At 43.8% G+C, this 21,769-nt stretch overlaps 2 protein-coding genes across 3 annotated transcripts in view; one reads left to right on the forward strand and one right to left on the reverse strand.

Moving 5' to 3' along the window:
- rdgC (retinal degeneration C) overlaps nt 1-9,312 on the forward strand; it is a 235,768-nt gene extending 226,456 nt beyond the window's left edge. The window contains exon 15 of one of the 2 annotated variants that reach the window (XM_075689206.1): nt 635-9,311. In XM_075689206.1, coding sequence (XP_075545321.1) covers nt 635-954 — 320 coding nt within the window. In that variant the 3' untranslated portion in view covers nt 955-9,311. Of the gene's footprint in view, nt 1-634 lie in introns of both variants that reach the window. The other variant, XM_075689207.1, reaches the window with a different exon arrangement.
- A 1,953-nt stretch (nt 9,313-11,265) lies between these two features.
- On the reverse strand, nt 11,266-18,319 carry Cpsf73 (cleavage and polyadenylation specificity factor 73). The gene is made up of 2 exons (XM_075689205.1): nt 16,662-18,319; nt 11,266-11,864 (listed from the first exon to the last, which is right to left on the reverse strand). Exons 1-2 carry the CDS (start codon nt 18,279-18,281, stop codon nt 11,391-11,393), a joined length of 2,094 nt encoding a protein of 697 aa, XP_075545320.1. The 5' UTR covers nt 18,282-18,319; the 3' UTR covers nt 11,266-11,390.
- Nucleotides 18,320-21,769: the final 3,450 nt, after the last annotated feature.

Genomic DNA, 21,769 nt, shown 5'->3' on the forward strand with positions numbered 1-21,769 from the left:
AGGGATAAGCCAGGAATCAGTCCAGGGCCATGATTTTGTAGCGATGCCTTTTCCAACGCTATTCCTTTCCATGCTTCGCCAGTGGTCAGAGCAACGCTCTTCCCGCGCGTTATCAATGGGATTAGCTGGCCATGAACAGTGGATAAGAGTGGCATAACAGGCATACAGAATTGAGCGGAAGGCATCGCTTCAAAATCGCAGTCCAGCAAGCGATCATGACTTTCAAACGGTGCCAGAGAACACGAACGCCAAATAGGAAGGCATCAAGACAATCACAGGGGACCTTATTTTGTGATCGTCTTGATGTTTCAGTATTTGTAAGTTATGTTCTATGTTGCCATTTGTAGGTCATGACAAATGAACTAGCCCAACAATACATTCTGACCAGATCACGAACCGATTCCTTGAACCAGACTTGCACTATTTCATCGCCATTATTTCAGAAGTGCCTCATCATTATAGCCACGAGGCTCTAACTGGACGTCTGAATACCATGCCTGAACCTGTAAACATTGAGTCGAGATAAGTGTGAGATAGAAAACCCATGCAGTAACAGTTGCGGTGGGATTGATCATTTTGAACCACTGAGAAGCTACCAATGTGTTAACCTCTTGTGGAAACGATCAACTCGCAGGGCTGATCTCCATGGAGGAGTTCAAGGATGCGTGCGACCTCCTGTCCCAGCATGCCAACACACCCATGTCTGAGGAGCAAGTCGAGGAGCTGGCAAAGAGCATCGACATCAACAAGGACGGCTTCATCGACTTCAACGAGTTCCTCGAGGCCTTCCGCCTGGTGGACAAGAGGCCACTCACGCCGCCACCAGCCTCCAAGGAGAGCAACGGTGCACCATGCAACGGTGTGGCCAACACCGCGCCCGTGGCCACCATCGACGAAGACGAAGACACCGAAGAAGATGAGGATGAACAGGAGTCCTACTGCACTAAGCTCTGAGGCGACAACATGCAGTGTGTGGGTTGGGCGATAGGGGCTGTCTTTTATAGCCAAGGCACTCCAGGACTCAATCATGATGAAGGGTGCGCACACATTGTCCATTCATCTCAGCCGTGGCCACTGTTGAAACGAACACTTGTTGCTGGGCTGATCGCACTGCCAGGGCGACAAGTTCTGTCAGTGCAGGCAAAAACGCATTGCCTGTTTTCGTTGAGAACATCTTTTGCAACTTTTACTGTCTCATGCCTGACAATGCAGACAGTCTCTTATTATGGGGAATGTGGGGAACGATGCCCTAATGTTGGAAAGAGCTGATGCCACAGCCAAGACAAAGGCTGGAAGGTTGCAACATGGAAGGTGAAACTGCCAGGTGCTAAATTGAGCTTAGGATTGTTGCAACATCATTTGTGCAAAAAAAGGGTGGGCAAATTGATTCCATTTCGTTTGGAAGGAGAGGAGAGGGGGACGTAGATCTTTACAAATCGTATGTGTAAAAGCAGGACTTGGCATTGCGTATGTAGTTTTGTCATTTATAAAATAACAGGAAAACTAAATATGACATGGAATCCTGCAGTATCTGTGAAATAAAATACTGAGCTAGCTTCAAACATAAATTATAGCACTGCTCTTCAGCCAATTAGCCTACAGGGTGGTCTTTAGGTCCAACAAACCTAGTAAAGCAGCTCACATGAATGGAAGGCGTAAGACAAGCAGTAACATACAGATGGACAAGCAGGCATGTCCAGCTACGCAATAGAAGAAATCCGCTACTATTTCATTGGATGTACTATGCCATTATGACATTCATTCATGCAGGATAATGCACTATTTACACCTATAAGCTCAGACTGCAAAATGGCTCCTGGCCCACCTGTAAGAGCTGAAGACAAAAGGCTAGCTGTCACATTGTTTTAGCATTCAACAAGACAGATCTCACGGAAGACTTACTTTTTCACTATTTTACCACTGTTTTCAAAGCGGGCACAGCAGCCTCTAGAAAGAATTGGGAGTCGTCATTGTCGCCATTTTGGTTCTTACATTCGGCCGGAGCTCAAAAGAAATGAATACGCCAGACCTATGCTGATGACAAGTGCGCATTTCAACCTGTGTGAGCATGTGTGGAAGTCTGACGGCCGTTTTTAGCCAGCAAAGTATGTTGCCTGCCCATTTTTCTTTCTGTATATATTTTCAAAACAGCATTTCATGAGCCTCACTGCTAACTTCTCCCCAACCTCAGCCAAAGGAACAGGAAGCTCTTCGAGTCTCTTAGTTTTGATTTCAAGCTTACATTCCTGCATTGCTAGAGCATAGTAGTACCAATAAACCTGTTTGTTCCCCACTAAATCCTTGCAAAATATTACAATGCCAAAGCAGCTGAAACCTGCAAGTTTGAATCTGAAGAGCACCTAAAGCCACATCACGCAGTTAGCCTCCGTGGTATATAATGAAGTAGACCAATGATGTAAGGACTAGAGCACACCGTAATGCCTCATAATGTGAGTGACGCCTTCTGTTCAAACACCGCGAAGTGGCAATTTTGGGACTGCTACACTACTTCGCATAATGTGGGAAGAGCTGCAGTAACAATGTTGTGACAAAATGTCAAAACACTCGCACACCTTATACTGCTTCAACAGCTTAGTCTGATATGTGCACATCAATATAACTTGGAAACTTGGAGGTATTGCTTCACTATGTTTCAACAAGTGGTGCCACTCACCTTGCCAGACAAGGCAAAAGCCGCCAATGTATTCTGGGTGCTTAGCTCCAGCCTGGCTTGCCCTTTAACTCATTCACGTGGCTCTTCGCCTCCCTCGAAGCATGAGATATACCATTTTCTTACGCTTGCTTCCTTTAATATGAGACCAGTCAACAAATTTCAAAGCCATTATGCACGTGACTGGACCTGTCATCAGGTCACATGTCAGGATATCCTAGAAATTTTGTTGCCCCGAAGATTGAGAGAGACAGTACTCCTAGTTTTCCTGACCTTAAGAACACCAGTCATTTTACAGGATCTCAACAAGTTCTCATGACTGACCTTCTCACTCTCGAAGTGGCTTTGGAACTTCTGACAGACTGTACATTGAATATGTTTAAGGTGCTTTATGGGCTCAGAAGCACACCTAGTGGGATAGGGGTAGTGCTTCATTTCGGGGCTGAAAGCTCCTAGCTGCATTGATGATAGTGCTGACTGAAACTAAAGAAGCTTTGTGCAAAGATTGGTGTCATCTGTAAAGGCCAAACTGCCTCTAATGAATGCATGTCTTAAATGTGCATGTAAGGTGATAATCTAGGCAGCTTGCAGAATTTGCTGCATTAAATAAGCATAAATTAAACAGTTACCTATTCGGAGAACTCAGGCTTTCACTGCAAGTATATTACTGAACAGCATAAAATAACCAATACAGGCAGCGCCTGTGCTGGCTTCCTCACATGTTTCTCATCCTCAACAATTCACAGTTACAATGGGTACAAGTGCATCTTTGATTGCCAGCTGGGAAAAGTCAGCATTTTTGTTTTTTACTTCAGTACTTTTGCTGCATGCATGGCTTAACAGGTAGTGTGCGGGGGCAAAATATTGTAATAGTTTGACAGCGCCACAAGTTTTGCATGATTTTTATGCAGAATATGCCAAACACGTGCCTACATGCAGGGTCACGTAAGGGTCGCTTAAGATTATCAGTTGCTTCACAGTGCCCGTAACAGACACTCAAATGCTAAATGTTATTTTGCGACAGTGTCCTACATAAGACACAGTATTGGGGCACTTGTATGTAATATAAGGAAATATGTTAAGGTGTTGCCTGTCAGGCCTTTATGGTATACATCTATTTCTAATCCCAGCTCTTTTCACATTGACTGTGCTGGCTGATCCAGCTCCATGTGTAATCATTCAGTTCACAAGAGCTGTCACCACACCTTCGAAAGTTGGTGGAATGAGCTCAGTGAGACGTTAAATGGCACATTTAAGATCCTGGGATGTGCAACAAAGCAAGTTTCCACCCATTTTGGGGGCTAATGTTAACGCATTAGGCTTTTCACACTCATACACGCACACCGCAAGCATTGTTAACATCGCTATGTTGCAATGCTGCTCTGACTCTCACCACAAATCAGCCAAGTATGTTTCACCTCACTCCATTCTCACGCTTGTGCCATGTATCTCCTATATGTTGCATCCTACAGAGAGACTTGTGAAAGTCATCCTATTGATCATACTGTCCTTTTCACGTGCGTATACTAACACAATTCAAATGCCCGGCATCAATTGCTGAAGCACATGTAACGCCGTTCTTACAAATGTGCACTAATTATTGTTCACACGTTTCACACTCCGCACTTATGTATAGCCGTGTCCCGCTGCAATGTGTGCTCGCAAATGCGCTTGCACACTGCGTTCTGTCTGGCGACTGTTTTCTGTGCTTGCTGTGTCCATGTATATGTCTGTATGTGTGCACGCGTGTGTACCATCCCTGCACTTATACCATGTCTTATGATTTTACCAGCTGGTTTGAAACGGTGGTCCAGAGACTGAAATAGAAGGCATTCGCCTCAGGGTCCAACTTGCTGCCGAGCTCTACTCGAGATTCCCATTCGCGCACTGCTGTGCATTTTCTGTCACTCCAAGGCCGAAAGAAAGCTGGCCGTAAAACCACCGGATGTTTCCATGCCAGACCTGATAAGAAAGGAATGTTTTCTAATCATGAAACAAAGTAAAAAGGCAAGTAACCGCCTTTTCCAAACTATTTGCCTACTTGGGGGACATTCAAAAGACATTGTCAGCTTCATCACAAATGCCATGTGGTGTGGCAATTTTCTTTTTAAGGCTCTCCCAAAGGCGAGATGTTATATTATCTAGCTGGGCAATATTGAAGAGATTTAATATAGGACATCCAGCCTACAATACAAGGAACATCCGCTGGTTTTGCACTGACAAGTGCGCATTTGTTTTGATTTTCACATACGCGCTTAAGCTGACCTGATAAATGCAACTAATCTCCCAAGTGCCGCAGCCCACACAGCCTTCAGGATTTCGTGATTTATAATCTGTAGACTGATTGCACACATATAGTCACAGCACTTCATCTCTGCGGGAAAAAAATTATAGGCATAATATACAGGCAATTTAGCCCTAAATAAGGTAACCACATGATAAAGATGCGATGCCTTTTTTCTGAAGACAGACGTACAGGTGCGTCTATGTTCGCGCACATGGTTTATACATTGGCTCATGATATCGATGATCTGGACTCAGACCCAGAGGTTTTGGAAACAAATCAAGTTCATCAAATCAAAGCCAGCAGCTACGGCACTTACTTACCTGCTACTGAAATTAATGACCACCATTTAACAGAAGGATGTTTCATATTGTGGTGGCAACTTCGTGTATGTCTCTTAATTTTTGCTTTCTTAGGAACCTTGCAATAAAGCAGTAGAATTATGCACAAACATATTGTCCACTGTAGTTAGTTCAGAATGGACACTTAGTGAGTACACAGTTGCTGAATAATCGCACATGCTTAGCTAATGCTATATGGAAACAAGCATTGTGATCCATGTTTCGAGTAAGCAACAACAAAAGAAGCGCGAGTACTTCACAATGACGGCTTCGTTTTGTGGTTGTCTTCGTCGTCTTGGCTTAAGTCCTCTTGGAGTTGCACGACACTAAAGAATGACGCACGAGAATTCCTCTGTCAAATGAAGGCTGTGAGGGCTGCTGCCTTCGTGTGAATCTCGTGTCCGTGTGACCGTACCCTTTGTTGAAAAAGATATACTAGTACTAGGCTCTATTACACTCTTTTTCAGCACTCTTCTTGGCATAATGTAGCTTCTTTAGATGTTGCCTTTTTTTGTACCATCACGATTACGCAGCTGAATTTGCACATTTCTCACTGTGTGTGTCATGGCACATATATTATAGGTAATGCCACTCTTTTCGCCATGCTATTGTTCTCCACTGTTGTTCCTCATTCAACATGCGCTACCTCCGTAGCTGCGCCATCTAATGCTATCAATGCAACAAACCCGGTGCTCCTCAGCGGGACGCACATTTGTTTATGACTGTTCCTGAGATTTGTGCTATTATATCTTGTGTATGATATGAGAGGTATAGCCCCCCTGATAGATTAGCGAATATTAGAAGGTTTAGTGCTCCCGAAATGTAGATTGTGCAGAGTCCGCCAAGTTGGAGAGCCATATGTTTTCTTTTCTAACGATTGTGTGCCAAGCCGTATGCATAGCACAGGCTTCAGAATGCGGATCATTCTTCAGAGACACATATAAGGCCGCGACCTGTTGCCTTCGTACTTCAGAAGTGTTCGGAATCCAGTCAAGAGGTTAGAAATCAAGTGGTAGAAAAGTAGTCACTCATCACATGCTCGCTGAAATGTACTATCTGAATGCTCGCCTTATCGTCGTCACTCTAAATCAGTGCTCCAAGATTAAGTGTCAGAGGTCACAGTTGCGTGTGTGCTAGCTAGGTCCACTTACATGTGTCCATATACTATCCGCAAATCTGTTACCACATTGTTTGAAGAAACAGGTATGTCACTGTTTCTATGCAGCTGTGAGAACAGACAATTACTTTGCTTACGCTCTTGTACAGATGTTTAACTTAAGCATACGACCATGAATGGTATTAACGTATATATTATACTTCATCTTATCTTTTCTTGCTTCTATGTCCCATCTTTTAGAGCTTAATTCCCAAAGCATTTACTCATTCCAGCTTGTTAAGCAGCCAGATGTTCCGCTAATGTTGCCATTCCACAAATATTCTGTATACCATAAGTGCTGTGCTTTAACATCGGCATTTAGCACACCCTTCCTATACGTACATTCTAATCAGTGGCAGCAATGTTGGATGTAGGTGCTAAACAGAATGAAATAGTGTTCGGAGAACCACTCGAATATGCACTGGTGGCATGCACACTGACAGTGCAGCACTGGTTAAAAGTATGCAGGTCGTTGGGTGCATCATCATGAAGAGAAAAATTTTGTCTATTCAGAATTTCCACAGATATTTATCTTCATAAAGACTCTAGTCTTCAAACAGCTTCTATAGGCCCTCAAATCTTTCCATGAACGGGATTAATGTTCTGCTAGTCCATGTATAAGGCCAAACACATATACAGTCCAGGGGCGATATTCTCGCACGATCACTTTTGGAGATACTTTCACTTTTGTGAGTTCTCACGAGACTACCGTCAGACGCTTTCAGGGACTATGGACAACAGTGTTCTGGCATTCAGCTCGCCAGGAATGCTGTCGCTCGCAGATGCCAACGCGTCCAGAACTAGTATCATGAAATCTCGCAAAAGTGAATGTATCTCTGAAAGTGATCACTTGAGAATGCTGCCCCAGTAGACAGTTTGTGGACTTGTGGTCTTACGCTAGTATCCATAAGATGTCTAGATTATGCACAGGCAAAAGTAAATCTATAGGAATGGAAGTGGTGGATCTCTTGTTATGCTGTCAAGCGTATCCTCCCCCCCCCTCCACCTTTTCATATTACTCTATAAAGACCACTATGTCCTCCACTATGCTCGGTGCACACAGAAGTAACCTACTGCACTTCCTGGAGGCTGTTCCATGCAAGAGAGGAGTGACCTGCGCTCTTTCGACAATTAATGTATGCCAGTGATGGCTTGTTGAATCAAAGGAGGGAACATGCTCAAAGCTAGCTAGGCTGGATGGTAAAGATACCCACCCGCTTGAGTGGCGTGCTACTTCGCACCGACAATCGCTGCGGCAGGCTGGCGACGCCAAAAGCTCTAAATGCAAGCTCCTGTGTTTCCATTCCACATTTTTTTTGCTGTCCTTACTTGATAGGTTGCGGCTAATGGCAAAGGTATGTGCGGGGGCCATCAGTATCGAGCATTGTATAATTCCGCTGTACTTAACCTATGTGTCGTGTATGAGGTCAGTCTGGGGTGCAAGTCATACTTTCGCCGTTGCCACATGCACCTTTCTGCAGGCTCAGCTATCTTGCACATTCTGCATAATGTGCCGGTTTTCACCAAGCTAAAGGTTTCTCTGTGAATTCTTTTTTTCATCCCTTGTGGCATTCATCAACCCTCATTTAGAAGAGACTATCTCAGCCTTTCAAAATCGCTACATGAATGAAAGAGCAAAGAGAATATTATATAGTATTATATAGCATTAAGGCAAAATCAAGTCAAGTGCCCCTCTTCAACAAAATTTTTGAATACCAGGTTGAACACACGTGCCTCAGGCAACGTCTAGACGTTTTCTGGTTTTCAGTGCATACATTACAGCCCCATTTGCAGTCTGCAAGTTGCTAGTAGCAGTGTCACCAAACTACGCAGTGCCTGGTCTTGACCAATTCCAAAGGTACCGTCAAATTATAAGGACATGGCAAATATCCCCAAATTATTTTCAGTGCATCACTGTGTTTCTGGCAATCTTCTTCACTCGATGTGTGATCAAACTGCACATTTCTTTAAGGATAGTCAAGAATTCAATAGTGACACTTGGTAGCCTATATAAATGTAAGGTTATAAAACCCTCATGAATAAGGATGAAAGGAATACCAAAGGGAATCTTTGCCATCTACTTGCTTCGAAGTGGCACACGTAACGCCACATTTTCTTTCCCTTTTTCTGATCTGATGCAGTTTTCTGGATTCAGGGCGACATGTCTAAGCAAAATTCCTTCTTGGTGCTCTTTTGCCACTTTCTTGAAATATTATACAGATATAGCTCTAGTCAGATGCTGTCATATAGTACGAGTTTGAGCCAAACCACGCCACCTTAATGCTAAGTTTCATAGCTACTTGCCAAACTATTTCAGTCCTGCGCAGTTAGCTGAGTTTCACAGAATAAATTAGTAGACCATTACAATGAATCAATGGATGCCGAGATCAACATCTATAAAATCAAAGAAAGGGGTGTTGAGGGGGACTGTAATGCTCATTTTGATCTAAACGCAGACGTGACATACAGCTCTCGGACATAAGCTTTCTTAAAAAAAATGGCCATTGCTGCTATTGCACCATGTGTCACAGGGGCATGGGATCAATTTGTAGAAAGAGCTGCGCATTGATACTGCTTTGCTATGATTTGTATTTGTTAGCCCAAATATGAAAGTGCCAGTTTAATAATGAACTGAAGTGCACTGGCTGCGGCATGTTATACGTGCACAGAACCACTGGAAGCATGGAAAGTGTGCCGCAATGAGACACAAGTGTGTGACCCAAGTTTCCTGCTGTGTGCATATCTGTATGTACATACATCTCCCCAAGTTAAGCCAGTGAAGTGATACTGTGGTATGCACTATATGCACCCACATCCAGCACAAAGATAATAAACTTGTTATTTAAGCATAAACGTCTGACGTTCATCAATCAATGTCACAGAGCAATATTTTTCCATGAAAAAAAAAACAGCATTGCCACATATCAGAAAATAACGCAAGGCACAAATTTTTTTCATGAGCGCCTTGATTTTGTGAATTCAGAATTTCTGTGGATACTTTAGCTTCACATTTCTAGAGATATTTAGTATTTTCAAGACACTCATGAATGCAATTTCTGTGTTATTTCCTGCCACACTAAAGAGAACACCATTGAGTAACTATTTATGCCTATTCTTAAAGCTGCCGAGTTATACATGATTTGTTAAAGGGCACACTGTTTCTATATTTAAGCAAAGTGTGCTCTATTCACACTGAAGATGCACAGAAATAATGCAGCTGGCATCTGGAACATCACTGGCTGCCGAAAGAAATGCTTAACCTCATTGAGGCCCTATTTTATGGAAAATACCACCCCATTCCAAAGGCTCTGCCAATCACAGAAAGGCATAATACTCTCACCGCAGCATGCAGTGCGAAGGCACAATGAAGACATCATGCACTACCCATTGGAGAAGGCAGAATCTGTGCTGTTCTAATGCTGTACAATACTGAACAAGTGTAAACTTCTTCTACAAGCTGTTTCATTCATTCTTCAGCTTTGCAATCTTTCTACATATTGTCTTGAAACCTAATTATTTTTTGCCTTCTTACCTATGTAACCACTTTCTTTTCTGATTATATTCCAATCCGTTTACCTACTGAATTGTTTTATAATATTGACATTCGCTTATTAATGTAGCAGTTCAAATCCTCAGTGAATGTTTTTGTTTCATTGAGTATTGGCTTAGCTGGAAATTGCATAGTAAATGAAGCCCTTCCTTTCCTCTTGCTCCTTGTGTAGATAATGAAAACAAGTTGTTCAAACGAAAGATACGGCTCTCCAAGGGCACACTCAATAATGTATGATGACCACCAAATTTCATTGTAACATATGATGCCACTGCCTGCAGCGAATATGTCACAACTCACAAGCTGAGCCAGTTTGCATAATTGATCTGCTGTCACCCTTCACATTTCAGAGAACAATGGTGACCAACAAACAAGCCCTGGCCACACCAACATGTCCTCTATATTTAGCATTCATTCAGGCTTGCAACAAGGTTGCTGGACAATGACATGCACAACTTTTTCTTGACTGCAGGACCTAACCATCTAAGTACACTCATTGATCGTACAAAGACACTCGCATTGACAGAATGTTCTTCAATGTGCCTCATGAGTTACCTTAAACAATTAATCATAAGAGGTTCTGGCACCAATAATCAGCACAAATACCTATGAAATTTCACCATCCTCGCAACTCAGTGGCTTGCAGCTCATGCAGCTAGACCAGATGCACTTCCATGGCTTAAGAGAAGTGATCAAAACAAAAGTGCAGTACATGCACACAAGCTAAATTATTACAGCAAGATGCATTCCACTCACTACATTGCCTTCCCTAGACAGCAAAAGAAACGAGAGCAACAAGCAAGACACCACCTACAATAAGTGTGCCTCATCACAAAGCCATAGAGAGCATCATTATTTAACACCATGTCTGAACCAGTGTGTGGATTTCAGAAGAACTGCATAATGGTGACATTACCATGACTACCTCCTTTGAGGTGGGCAGCCAGTGACTGTAGCACACACTGTGGCTTACTGACTCTTAGACTTATTAACCTATGTTGCTTACTTCCAACCATCTTAGTAGCCCACAAAAATGAAGTTTCAAGGCCAGGCTGGCTGACCAGGATGGAGTGTTTGTGGCCAACATTTACCATAGTTTTGTAGAAAAATAGTGTGTTTCAGCATCAAGTACACATAGCTGATACTGAGGCTGAGTGTCACACATTATGCTAGGGATTACTTTAAAAGCACAAGTTCATTCCTTTAAGAGCAGATGGCAGAGAAAAGGACTTCAAAGCAGCACTCAAGTCAGTGGAAACAGAGTTGAACTAAGCACAAGAAGTTTAATGTTGAAATATTATTAACTGATATGATGTGAAAATAACAACTGATGACACAAGAATGACGGAGAAAGGCAGTCAAGCTGCATTCAGTCCAGTATGTGAATATCACACCTTAAGTGGTGCCATGGAGTTGTACAACTTTGTGACCGCTGTTGAGACAATCTGTTGCAAAACATCATCTCCTTCACATTGAACCTCAAGGCTCCTCAAGTTAATGTGTGCACACCTGTCATTGACAGTGACCATCATACGTTCCCCCTTGACGACTTTACCTACAGAGTCCTCGCCAAACATTTCGGCCAATGTCTCCATCAGGCACTCCGTGAAATGCATGCGGTCAACCTTCACCAGGGTGGAAGGCAGGCTTTTGGCGGGAACCGCCGAGCACTGTGCACGCAGCACAACTGTGATGACAGCATCTGCAAACAGGTCGTTGACAGGACTAGAGTTCCACTCCAGAACAACCATGCTTGGAGACTCTTGGATGATTGTCACTTTTCCGAACACACGCAATGCCTTCTTCGGACCTTCCACAATTTCAACGTCCCCAGATAGCTGATTCAGAAAAAAGTGAAGCATCTGTAAAAAGAAAAGAGAGAGAGAAAACATTTTCAACTTGGTCCTTTTTTTTTCACAATGACATTATAACTAACATAGTAAGTTGCACATATGTTTTTACTGTTCCATAACTTCACACGTGCAGATGACTGACCAAAGCAGCAAGATGTAGTTGATAAGATGTAGTTGATAAGATGTAGTTGAGACCCAGACGTAAGGGTCATGTAAGGGCATGCACAGTAGTGTGGCCCCTAGTTCTTGCGTACGCAAGCTGCTTGCGTCCCCTAATCTAAAGCTCTCTAGTATGCCAATCAATGAAAATGAACACGTTAAGGCCAGTCAGTTGTTAAGTTAGATACATTGGCAAGGCAAACAGTATTTTGGCTATATATATTTGCTCTAAACAAAACTGAATTTATCTGACATAAAAAAAAGTGAGCTCCCATGCAGGCAAGTACAATAAGGTACAACCGAAATATGAACAAACTTACAGCTAACAAGAATGCATTCTTTCATTTTTGTTTTCACCAATACATGTAATATCATCATAGTTTAATCTTGTATTCTTGGTATGAGGCATATACTATCTTTAGAAACCATGTAAGTAATGATGTGATAGCATGCTCTCAAGTTATTACTTGCAAAGAGGTGTTCTTTCTACTTGTAATTGTATGATGAAGGTTGACATTAAACTTTGTTGGTACTGCATTGAAACAGGTAGCATAGTTCCAAGTGCACTCATGTTGCGTCCTTCCTTCACATCCCCATCTTATTAAGCATTTAATAGGCGTTAGAGTGAAATTTCTTCTTTGTATTTCAGTTCTCCATGACTGTGCACACAATATGAAGGCACTCTAACATGTTCTCTGAAACTACAAACCTAGAAAAGTTATAGGTGCAGCAAACCTCAAAAGCTTTGAACCAACATTATCAACCTTTAAATTCAAGTAGTAATTTGGTAATTCCAGCTTTCCGTGATGTTGCCAATAATATGGTTTAATGATATTCCATGTGCATCCTCATAGAATGGTTGTTAAATGCAAAGAAATGTATCAAGGTTCTCAAGTGAAATAGGAATTACTAATAACCACACACCATCAGTGCACCATGAAGATGATCTGACACATACTCATGAAAACATTATCTGTTGGCATAAAAATAACAGACAAGGGCCATGAGTTTTGTAGCGACGCCTTTTGCCAATGCTAATGCCTTTCGATGCTTTTCGCATTCGTGAGTCATCAGGCAATCCTTCACCCCAGGTGGAGCATTGAACACAAAAGGCATCGAAAGAAATCAGCATTGAAAAAGGCACTGCTACAAAATAGTAGCCAAGGATACCTTTAGCAGGCTACATTCACCAACCTTCAGCCATATGAGGTAAAATCTGGAATTTATAAGTGAGCCAAGCAGAAAGAATTAATACTAAATTACAGATTATACATCATCTTCACAAGAGGGTGCTTACATCCTGCCTCACCAAAATACAAAAGGCATAGCTGACAAGGCCATGCAAATATTACTGCATATTTAGTTCATCACTTCGAAGCGCTCTAAAAAGTGGCAGCCAAAATAGAGTGGTCGAAATTGACCACTCCAAATATGTTCAGATGGTTCTCTCAGAGAATCAGCCTACAACAACTCAAAGCCCTCCATATTGACTCAAATTCAAAGTGAAAGCACAGATGAGATCTGGCTGAGAGGGAGTCACACAACACTGGCAGCCACTCCTGGCAACCGGTGGGCTACCAATACTGCAGTGATGCCTAACCAGCAGTTTGTCATAACAATATTTTGATGGTTGTGATGCTATGGGCTGTTTACATCCTGCAACGGCTGCAAGCTGTTATACCATGCTGAAATAAATATGGCTATTGACAGCTGGAGTGCCTTAGAGTTTACAGTGGCCATGTGGGCACTGCCGCAGGACCACAAGCCCACAGTGCTCTGACATTGGGTAAAGTGTTTGATTGGGGTACCATGTCTCGCACATGAATTGCAAGCAAACCAATTATCTACCAGCGCTAACCCAGAGGATCGGAGCGAGCAACCGAATACACCATTCAAAAAGCTAACAAAGAATCTGGGTAAGTACTTGAACACCTCAATTAGTTTATAAGTGACATATCTGTGGTGACACCCAAGCAAAAGCAAAAGGGAGGAAAGAGCAACAAGAAGAGCAAACTGCCAAAGAGAAAAACAGGTGTAGTGAAACGTAAGAAGTTGGTGCAAGGCATGCATTGTGTACAATCCCTTATCCTGAGGACACAATTCTTGAACAGGCATGTGATCTCTACGACTGCCTTCGTTAGCTCGGCTACAACATGCATCGAGGCTTCAGAGAGTATTCGGCTGGGCACTTTGGCAGCTGGAGACATAAACCAGAATTTTATCACTGCATGGTGTTGCACAGCAAGTTTGACTGGTGCACTCAAGAAATAGCAAAAGAAGCACAAATGGTATATGAAAATCCCCCATGTGCAAGCTTACCTACCCTATCGTACCTGCTGATGAAAGAATCATAACTGTTTGCAGTTGCATAAAGTTAACTAATAAGTTTACCACATGCACTGCGATTTTTTTTTTTTGTGTCTTTCATGCTTCCCTTACAGATTTTATATGATCTTCATCAATCACCATTCCTTCCCGATTGAGCATATATTTGCCATGCATGCTCCAGAATAAACATAGTTTGCAGTAGTACTTGTGTCCATTGCCCTAACCTCATTCTTTGAGTCTATTCTGCATTAAGAGAAGAAACAAACAAATGTAGGTTGGTGGCAACTTGGAGCGAGCAAAACACTCAGTAGGAGCTCGTCCACATTGCACCTTTCTGAAAAGTAGCCTTTTCAACCTTTCAGTCAACCAGTGCAGCGTTCAAAATGCACTGCCTTTTTTTAATGCTGTTTGGCCTATGCTCACTCTGCATGGCAGCACCTGATCCTTGGTGTTTGTACCACCTGCAGATGGCATTCCTCATTTTTTGTTCTGCTTTAACAATATTAGTTTTTTTTTTAATCAGTACTTTAAACCCAACTTCAAGCAGCGTAGCACTTCTGTCACTATCTGTCCACACTCCTATACAACTACTTTCTGTGTTACATAAGTGATCTTCCTTACGAAAAACAGCAATCTTGGATTCTATAACGGAGTACTGAGACAAAGCTTTTGTCTCATTTTTATTGCTCTACTGGATAGCTGTTGACCAAATGATTATGCTATGAAGCCTTAATTCCCCAAGAGCATGACAAGTAATTAATTATGTTACTTTTTAATGTGACCAGTTAAAAACACACACACACACCAAGTGCAGCGCAGCTTCATACTCTTGAAAAAGGGGACACATCCCATCATTGAAACCTGCTGTGGTGATCTTGCGGTACTAGGTACCATTGAAACATATACACATACACTATGCTAAACCGAGTCCATTCAACACTTGTCAGGAAAGGTTAAAAAAGGAGAGATTGTCTCGCTGTGGTTCCAAGAGAAACAAACAATCAGGCCTATTTGGCAGCTCTCAGCAACACAATCATTGTATGGCTTCCAACCATCACACCTGTATACTCTTAAGTTGTTTGTGACTGTGATGTGATGAGGCTTCTTTTTCAAATCAGCACTGCACTTGATGCAACAGTTTGTATAAAAGATGCTGCAATAATAAATCATGGTGCTCTGAAGAAAGCAAGGCTTTGTACTATAATAATGAAGTAGACTGCTATATAAATGAGCAAAAAAAAAAGCAGGAGACAAAGTTTAAAGCAACTTAAGTGGGCTTTTAGCATGGCCAATTGGTAGTAAAGTTTAAATTTGATCTGGTGAGATTCCCCCAACATAAACTAATATAAAATTCTTTACAGTATAAAATGGGCCACAAAATTTCAACTACTTGCACAACTTGAGTGTCCTTGCACAACTTGAGTGTCCCTTGCTGAGTCAGCAAGAGGAACACAAACACAAAAAAAGGCCTCCCACCAGGTTCAGGCATTGCAAACAGAGTAGGGCCATGTGTGGATCATGTGCTGACAATAGCGTCTGCAAAGTATCAAACTGCTGCATGATGTGAGAACAGCTAAAATATTAGACGAAAACTTGTGTGGTCTTTTTCTAGAGGGAGCCCCACTTCATGACTGTCTGCAATGTCACCAATTATGGCGCACGACTTCGGTAAAATATCCAATGCAGAGCATGCATAGTTGACACTGGAAGGGTGCTGCACAGCAGGAAGAGAGGTGAAGCTTCCGACATAAACATGATGTGGTCCCTCAGCTCCGTTATAGGCGAATGCTGGGAAGGAATGTCACTTTTGGACGCTAGTAGAGGCAAAGGAAGAGGGTGTCTGTTGGTAGGAAAACTCGCTCGCTGGCAGCATGGTGACACATTTTGATTTTTCCTGTTTTCTCTAATAATGAAGCAATTTGAAAAATTGTTGCACTGAAATGTTCCCCTGAATTTTACAACATCTATTGTACAACTAAAATTTCAAATGGGGTCTGGTGAGGGGCCCTTCAATGTTGTTGTGGCAGATACACGTGCTGCTGTTTTTACAATGTGGACATACAAAGCTGCTCCAATTCTAGCCACTGTAAATGACTGCAGAGGCAAGAACTGCACAAAGAAACCAGCAAAACCTTTCCATGGAAATTATCCAAGAACTGACTTCACAAAGGAACGGAATGTCAGTTTCACACTGACTATAAATCAGCAAGCCAAATTACAGAGGAAATTAGGCTACGACAGCACCGGTCGGGCACAGAAAGATATGCTTTCTAAAGGCATTCTGATGCATGTAAGCAAAACAATTTCACTATGACATACCTGGAAAGAACCTGTGTAGCTAATGCTCATTCGCTGCCCCACAGTGCTCATGACCATGTCTGTGTACTTGCCAAGGTCAGTTGGAGCCAGCAGGTGGTAACTGAAGTTCCGCTTGACCAACACACCTGAAAGCGGATGTCCTGGCTCAGGCGGCTGCACAGCAAGTGAGCCCATCACCTTTGCAGTCTTTTCACCACGGAAGTGAAGTTCAACAGCTTGCGTGTTGCGTGGGTTGTGCACCTCAATGCGTGTCTCCAAATCGTCCTCGTACTCGCGCACGATGGCCGCCTTCAAACGTCCCATCTCATTCTGTTCTCCATGCACGAGAACGATGTGCGGCGGTTTCAGTGTCCGAATAAATTCGCTTGTCTGCTGGTAGTCAGTGTGTGCTGAGAACGAGATGTAGTCCACACTCATCTTGAGTGGCAGCTTCTGGCCCACCATAGTGGTAATCTCTTCAGGCTCGGAGAGAATAGTTTTGGCCAGAGTTCCTTCGACGCAGTAGCCTGCGATGATTACGCCATTCTTTGGGTCCGTACACCAGCTCTCGAAAAGCTCACGAGACAGGCCGCTCTGCATCATTCCCGGACTCGCCATAACGACGCACGGCCCGATGTCCTCAAAGTGCTCAATACTCTTTAAGTTCGAAATGTGCTTGAACACGAACGGGTTGTTGATAGTGATCTGGCGTCGGATGCGCTCGTTCATGGCGTTTACGTACGTCTGATAGACGGCCATGCACTTCTTGGCCAGCGACGACGCGTAGTAGATGGGAATGTCGTGAAGCTCTGGATGGTTGGACCAGTATTCATCCAAGATGAGAAGGAGCTCTTGCGCTCTACCGAGGGCGAACACAGGTATGAGGCAGCGACCGCCACGGTTGACGATATCGTGCACAAGACCCGTAAAGCGAGCTTCCCGCTCCTCACGTTTCTCGTGGATGTGAGTGCCATACGTGGACTCGATGATGAGCACGTCTGGGTGAATGTTCGGTATTTCGGCAGCCATCAAGTGCCGATCCTCCTGCCTCGAGAAGTCGCCAGTGTAAAGCACCTTGACACCGGCGATTTCTATCATGAACATCGCAGCTCCCAAAACGTGACCCGCGTTGTAACACCAGAAGCGGATCCCGTTCACGTCCTTTTCTTCGTGAAAGTTAATTGTTTCAATCTTCTCCATGCTCGATTCCAGGTCCGATTCGGAGTAAAGCATTTGCTCGGTGCCGATGTTGCTCACTTTGATGTAGTCCGCGAGCAGCCACCGGTAGATAGCCTTGGTGGCATGCGTCATGAAGCAGCGACCTTTGAAAGTGGTCTTTTGCAGAAACCAAGGCAGTGCGCCACAATGATCTAAGTGGAAATGGCTCACAAGCAGCAGGTCAATTTCATCGGCTTCAATGAGATCAACATAAGGCAACGCATCCAAGCCGGACATGCCGGGGTGTATGCCGCAGTCCAGCATTATACGCTTGCCCTTAAATTCAAGCATAATGCATGACCTCCCTACTTCTTGGCCGGCACCGAGCGGTCGTATTAACAATAGGTCACTTTCCTCAGCAGGAATTTGAGAATCTGCTTTTCTCTTCGGGCTGTCCACCGGCGTGTCCATAGAGGCAGCCATGTTTAAACAAGATGGAATCTGGTAACGCTTATCGCGCCATTTTGTGACGACGAACAATCACCGAACTACAGAGAAGTCAGTTTCGGTTCCGGTTATGAGGGCCTCTGCGTGCTGTTGTGCGTCTGAAGAATGTAGCTGCTTGAAAATAATTAAATAACTTCACAATTAATGCATATTAATTAAAAATATTTAGGAGGAGAAGAGAGGTTTTGAGCTCCCAAACACATTAACTACGGAAAATAGATGTAGTCCTGCGACTCCGCGTAGTAAATTGCGTTCTTATATTCGAGACACTTTTAAACAATGCTTTGCACTTGCCACTGCTTTGTTTTTGCTCAAATACAATGGCAAGATAGTATCTTTCGGTCCTAATGGTTCAATAAATATTACGCAGATACTACGCACTGTGAAAATCGATGTTATTCAAAGCACTTTGCAGTTATAGACAGCCAGCATCGTTTCTTTTGGGGTCTTGCAAAGCTGCTACCAGATGGGCGGGCAAGCGTGTATATGACGACAGCAGCAAGGCGACGAAGATAACATGAATATGTTGTACTTCGGCTAAGAAACGTTGTCAGGTGTTGTAATATAGGCCAAAACATGAATCTCATCCAATGTTTATTTCTGTAACAAATATGAGACACTCCAGGCGCGTTTTGCCGTCACCGTCGCAGCGACGTTCCGTATAAAGCCAAAGGGAGATAACATGGTCGACCAGATGGGCGGGCAAGCGTGTATATGACGACAGCAGCAAGGCGACGAAGATAACATGAATATGTTGTACTTCGGCTAAGAAACGTTGTCAGGTCTTGTAATATAGGCCAAAACATGAATCTCATCCAATGTTTATTTCTGTAACAAATATGAGACACTCCAGGCGCGTTTTGCCGTCGCCGTCGCAGCGATGTTCCGTATAAAGCCAAAGGGAGATAACATGGTCGCCGCGCGTCGTATCTGTATGTGTGAGTGAAGGCGTGCGAGGGTTAGCCGACGATGGCGACTCAATCTCGCGCGCGCAAGGGAGGTAAACGGTGAGGAAGCGCAAAAGGCACTGCGGGGAGAGGAGAGAGAGTGTACGTTGGGATGGGGGGCTTCTGCTCCGGCGGCTAGGGCCCTATCCCCGGCGCGGGCCCTATCTTGAGGAGGGGATCTGCGAGGAGGAGAGAGTTCGCCGTGCGCTGCGTTTTCGCCGCTGTTCGTGTTGAAGCGACAGGCGCAGCACAAAGAGTCAATTCGCTCGTTGCTGCTGCCGTGGCTTCCTCCCTCCAGCGTTTCGACAGCGAGTTTCCGAAGTCATCGAGTGAGATGTGCACGCGTTTGCAAACGTGTGCATGCTTGTATCACAAGCATGCACAAGCATGCTTGTGAGCGCGTGACACCACTATTGTTAATTTACTTAGTAAGAGAATGTTTCCAGGTTTATATGGCCGACAAATTGAATATTCTTACTTTACAAACAGGTGTGTACTAATTTGCTACCGCAATCGATGTTTCACCTTTCGGGCAAATCATCAATATATATATATATATATATATATATATATACACACACTCGGTGCTGATTGCGATCAGCACCGCGTCCAACTTTGTCCAAATTAAAGGAAACTACATGTAGCACCGCCAATGTGGTCTGTCTTTTTGAATGTGCTACCTGTAATCAACAGTATATTGGTCAGACAGAGACGCCTTTCAAGATCCGATTGAATAACCACACGTCACACGAAAAAGCTCTTTTGAACCTACCCGTATCCAAACGTCAACGTTCCTGGTTACTCTTTCAGTGACTTAATTAAAAGCGACGATATTAGAATCAGGCTTTAGCTCACACCGCGACCGGGAAATTCATGAGTCCTATCTTAATTGTAAGTTTAATACCGCCACCTGAGGTTGAAAGCACTGGAAAAATCACCTGCTTACATTCTGATTAGAACATTGTTGTTATAGTAGACAGGAAATTCCTTGTAATTTGACCACGACGCATGTAAAACGATCTTGCTTCGTGCTTCTTTGAGGGTGAGGACACAACGCTTCCTCGTCCGTGACTCGTCGAAGCCATGTGTTGTATTCTGTCTGGGTGTTATTCCCCCGTTTCGCTTTAAAAAACGCGTATTTCAGTTATTTGTTATTTTTGTTTTCGTATTAGCACATTGTTTGGAGCTACATGTCCTTTTCTCACGTCTTCTCCCTTTCCAACACTTTGGGAAGGAACGTCTTCTGTAATCTCGTTCACTCCTATGAAGGCCAGGCTACCGACCAAGACGTTAGTAAAATAGTAGTGTTGTTGTTAAACGTACGCGTGAGTATTTCTTTCATCACGTATACATACTCCTTGCGTCAAAGTGGCATGAATAATTTTGGAGTATCGTTTAATAATGGGCGCATACTATTGCCACACACTCAATGACCCAAGAACAGAGGTGGGCAAATAAACTCATTTTTGGTTTTCTTCCCTTACCTTCGCCCTGGCCACAAAAAAATTCATCCGCCGTCCCTCACACTCACGTCGAAAAGGCTACTACTCTTCTCTAACCTTCGGTTTGTTTCAATTTCAAACAAACCATTTACTCGTCCCATAGACTCAGGTTACAAGTATGATTGCCTGCCACATGTCATTTCAATTGCCCAAGCGCGCCACTAAACCTAAAGGTTAAGCCGTCCGTAATGCTCGTAAAGCGACCACCACCAGTATTATACCTGCCGATTTTTATTTCTCACTCTCTTTTTTTGTGTATTTATTGGCAGAAAGCGCTCTTTTTAACGTAGGAGTGAGAAAGCGAAACAAGGTGCAGCCCGATACCTCAATCGCAATAAATCACTGAAAAAATGGGCAGTGGCTTAGCTCGGCTATGCTAGGATATATGTAGCGAAAGCTAAGGCATAGCATCGTTAGCCTTGGTTAATCTTGATTGTAAGTCCAGGTTAGTCTGGTTGCCTATCTATGTTGCGGCGTTTAGCCAGTCGTTCGGCGCACTGTTCGTCTGTTTCCTGGGCGATTCGTTACCTCCTCATCTCGTTCCGATGTCAATTCTAGGCCTCCTCCTGCTTATATCAGAATTGTCGCCGTCCACAGTTGAAGCGGCAGTATACTGCCGCTTCAACTGTGGTTGCGGCGCACGCGAGCTCTCATTTTCGATCCTCCGACATGTTACCCGATATGCGACGCAGTTGGCGAAGCGAGCGGAGGCGAGCGCAACGATGAGGACCGCGGTATGACGTCATACCAAACGGTGGAGGCGGAAAGGCGCGGCGCTGCGCATCGGCGGAACACCTGTGGCTCGGTGCTACTAGTGCCGCATGCGCAGTAGTGACTAGGGAGCGAGAGAGAGAAATATCCGCGGCGAGGCGCGCGTTGTGACGTCATGTGCCTCCTAGGAGCACCGCCACGGCGAAATCGCGAGTTCGCGGCCAGTAAAGCTTTCGCTTTAACAACCACCGTCGTATGCGCGCTTTGTCACAGGAGAAGGGCTTCTCCAAAGACGTGCAGTCGC

The sequence above is a fragment of the Dermacentor variabilis genome, chromosome 4, assembly GCF_050947875.1.
Source record: "Dermacentor variabilis isolate Ectoservices chromosome 4, ASM5094787v1, whole genome shotgun sequence".
NCBI lineage: Eukaryota > Metazoa > Arthropoda > Arachnida > Ixodida > Ixodidae > Dermacentor > Dermacentor variabilis.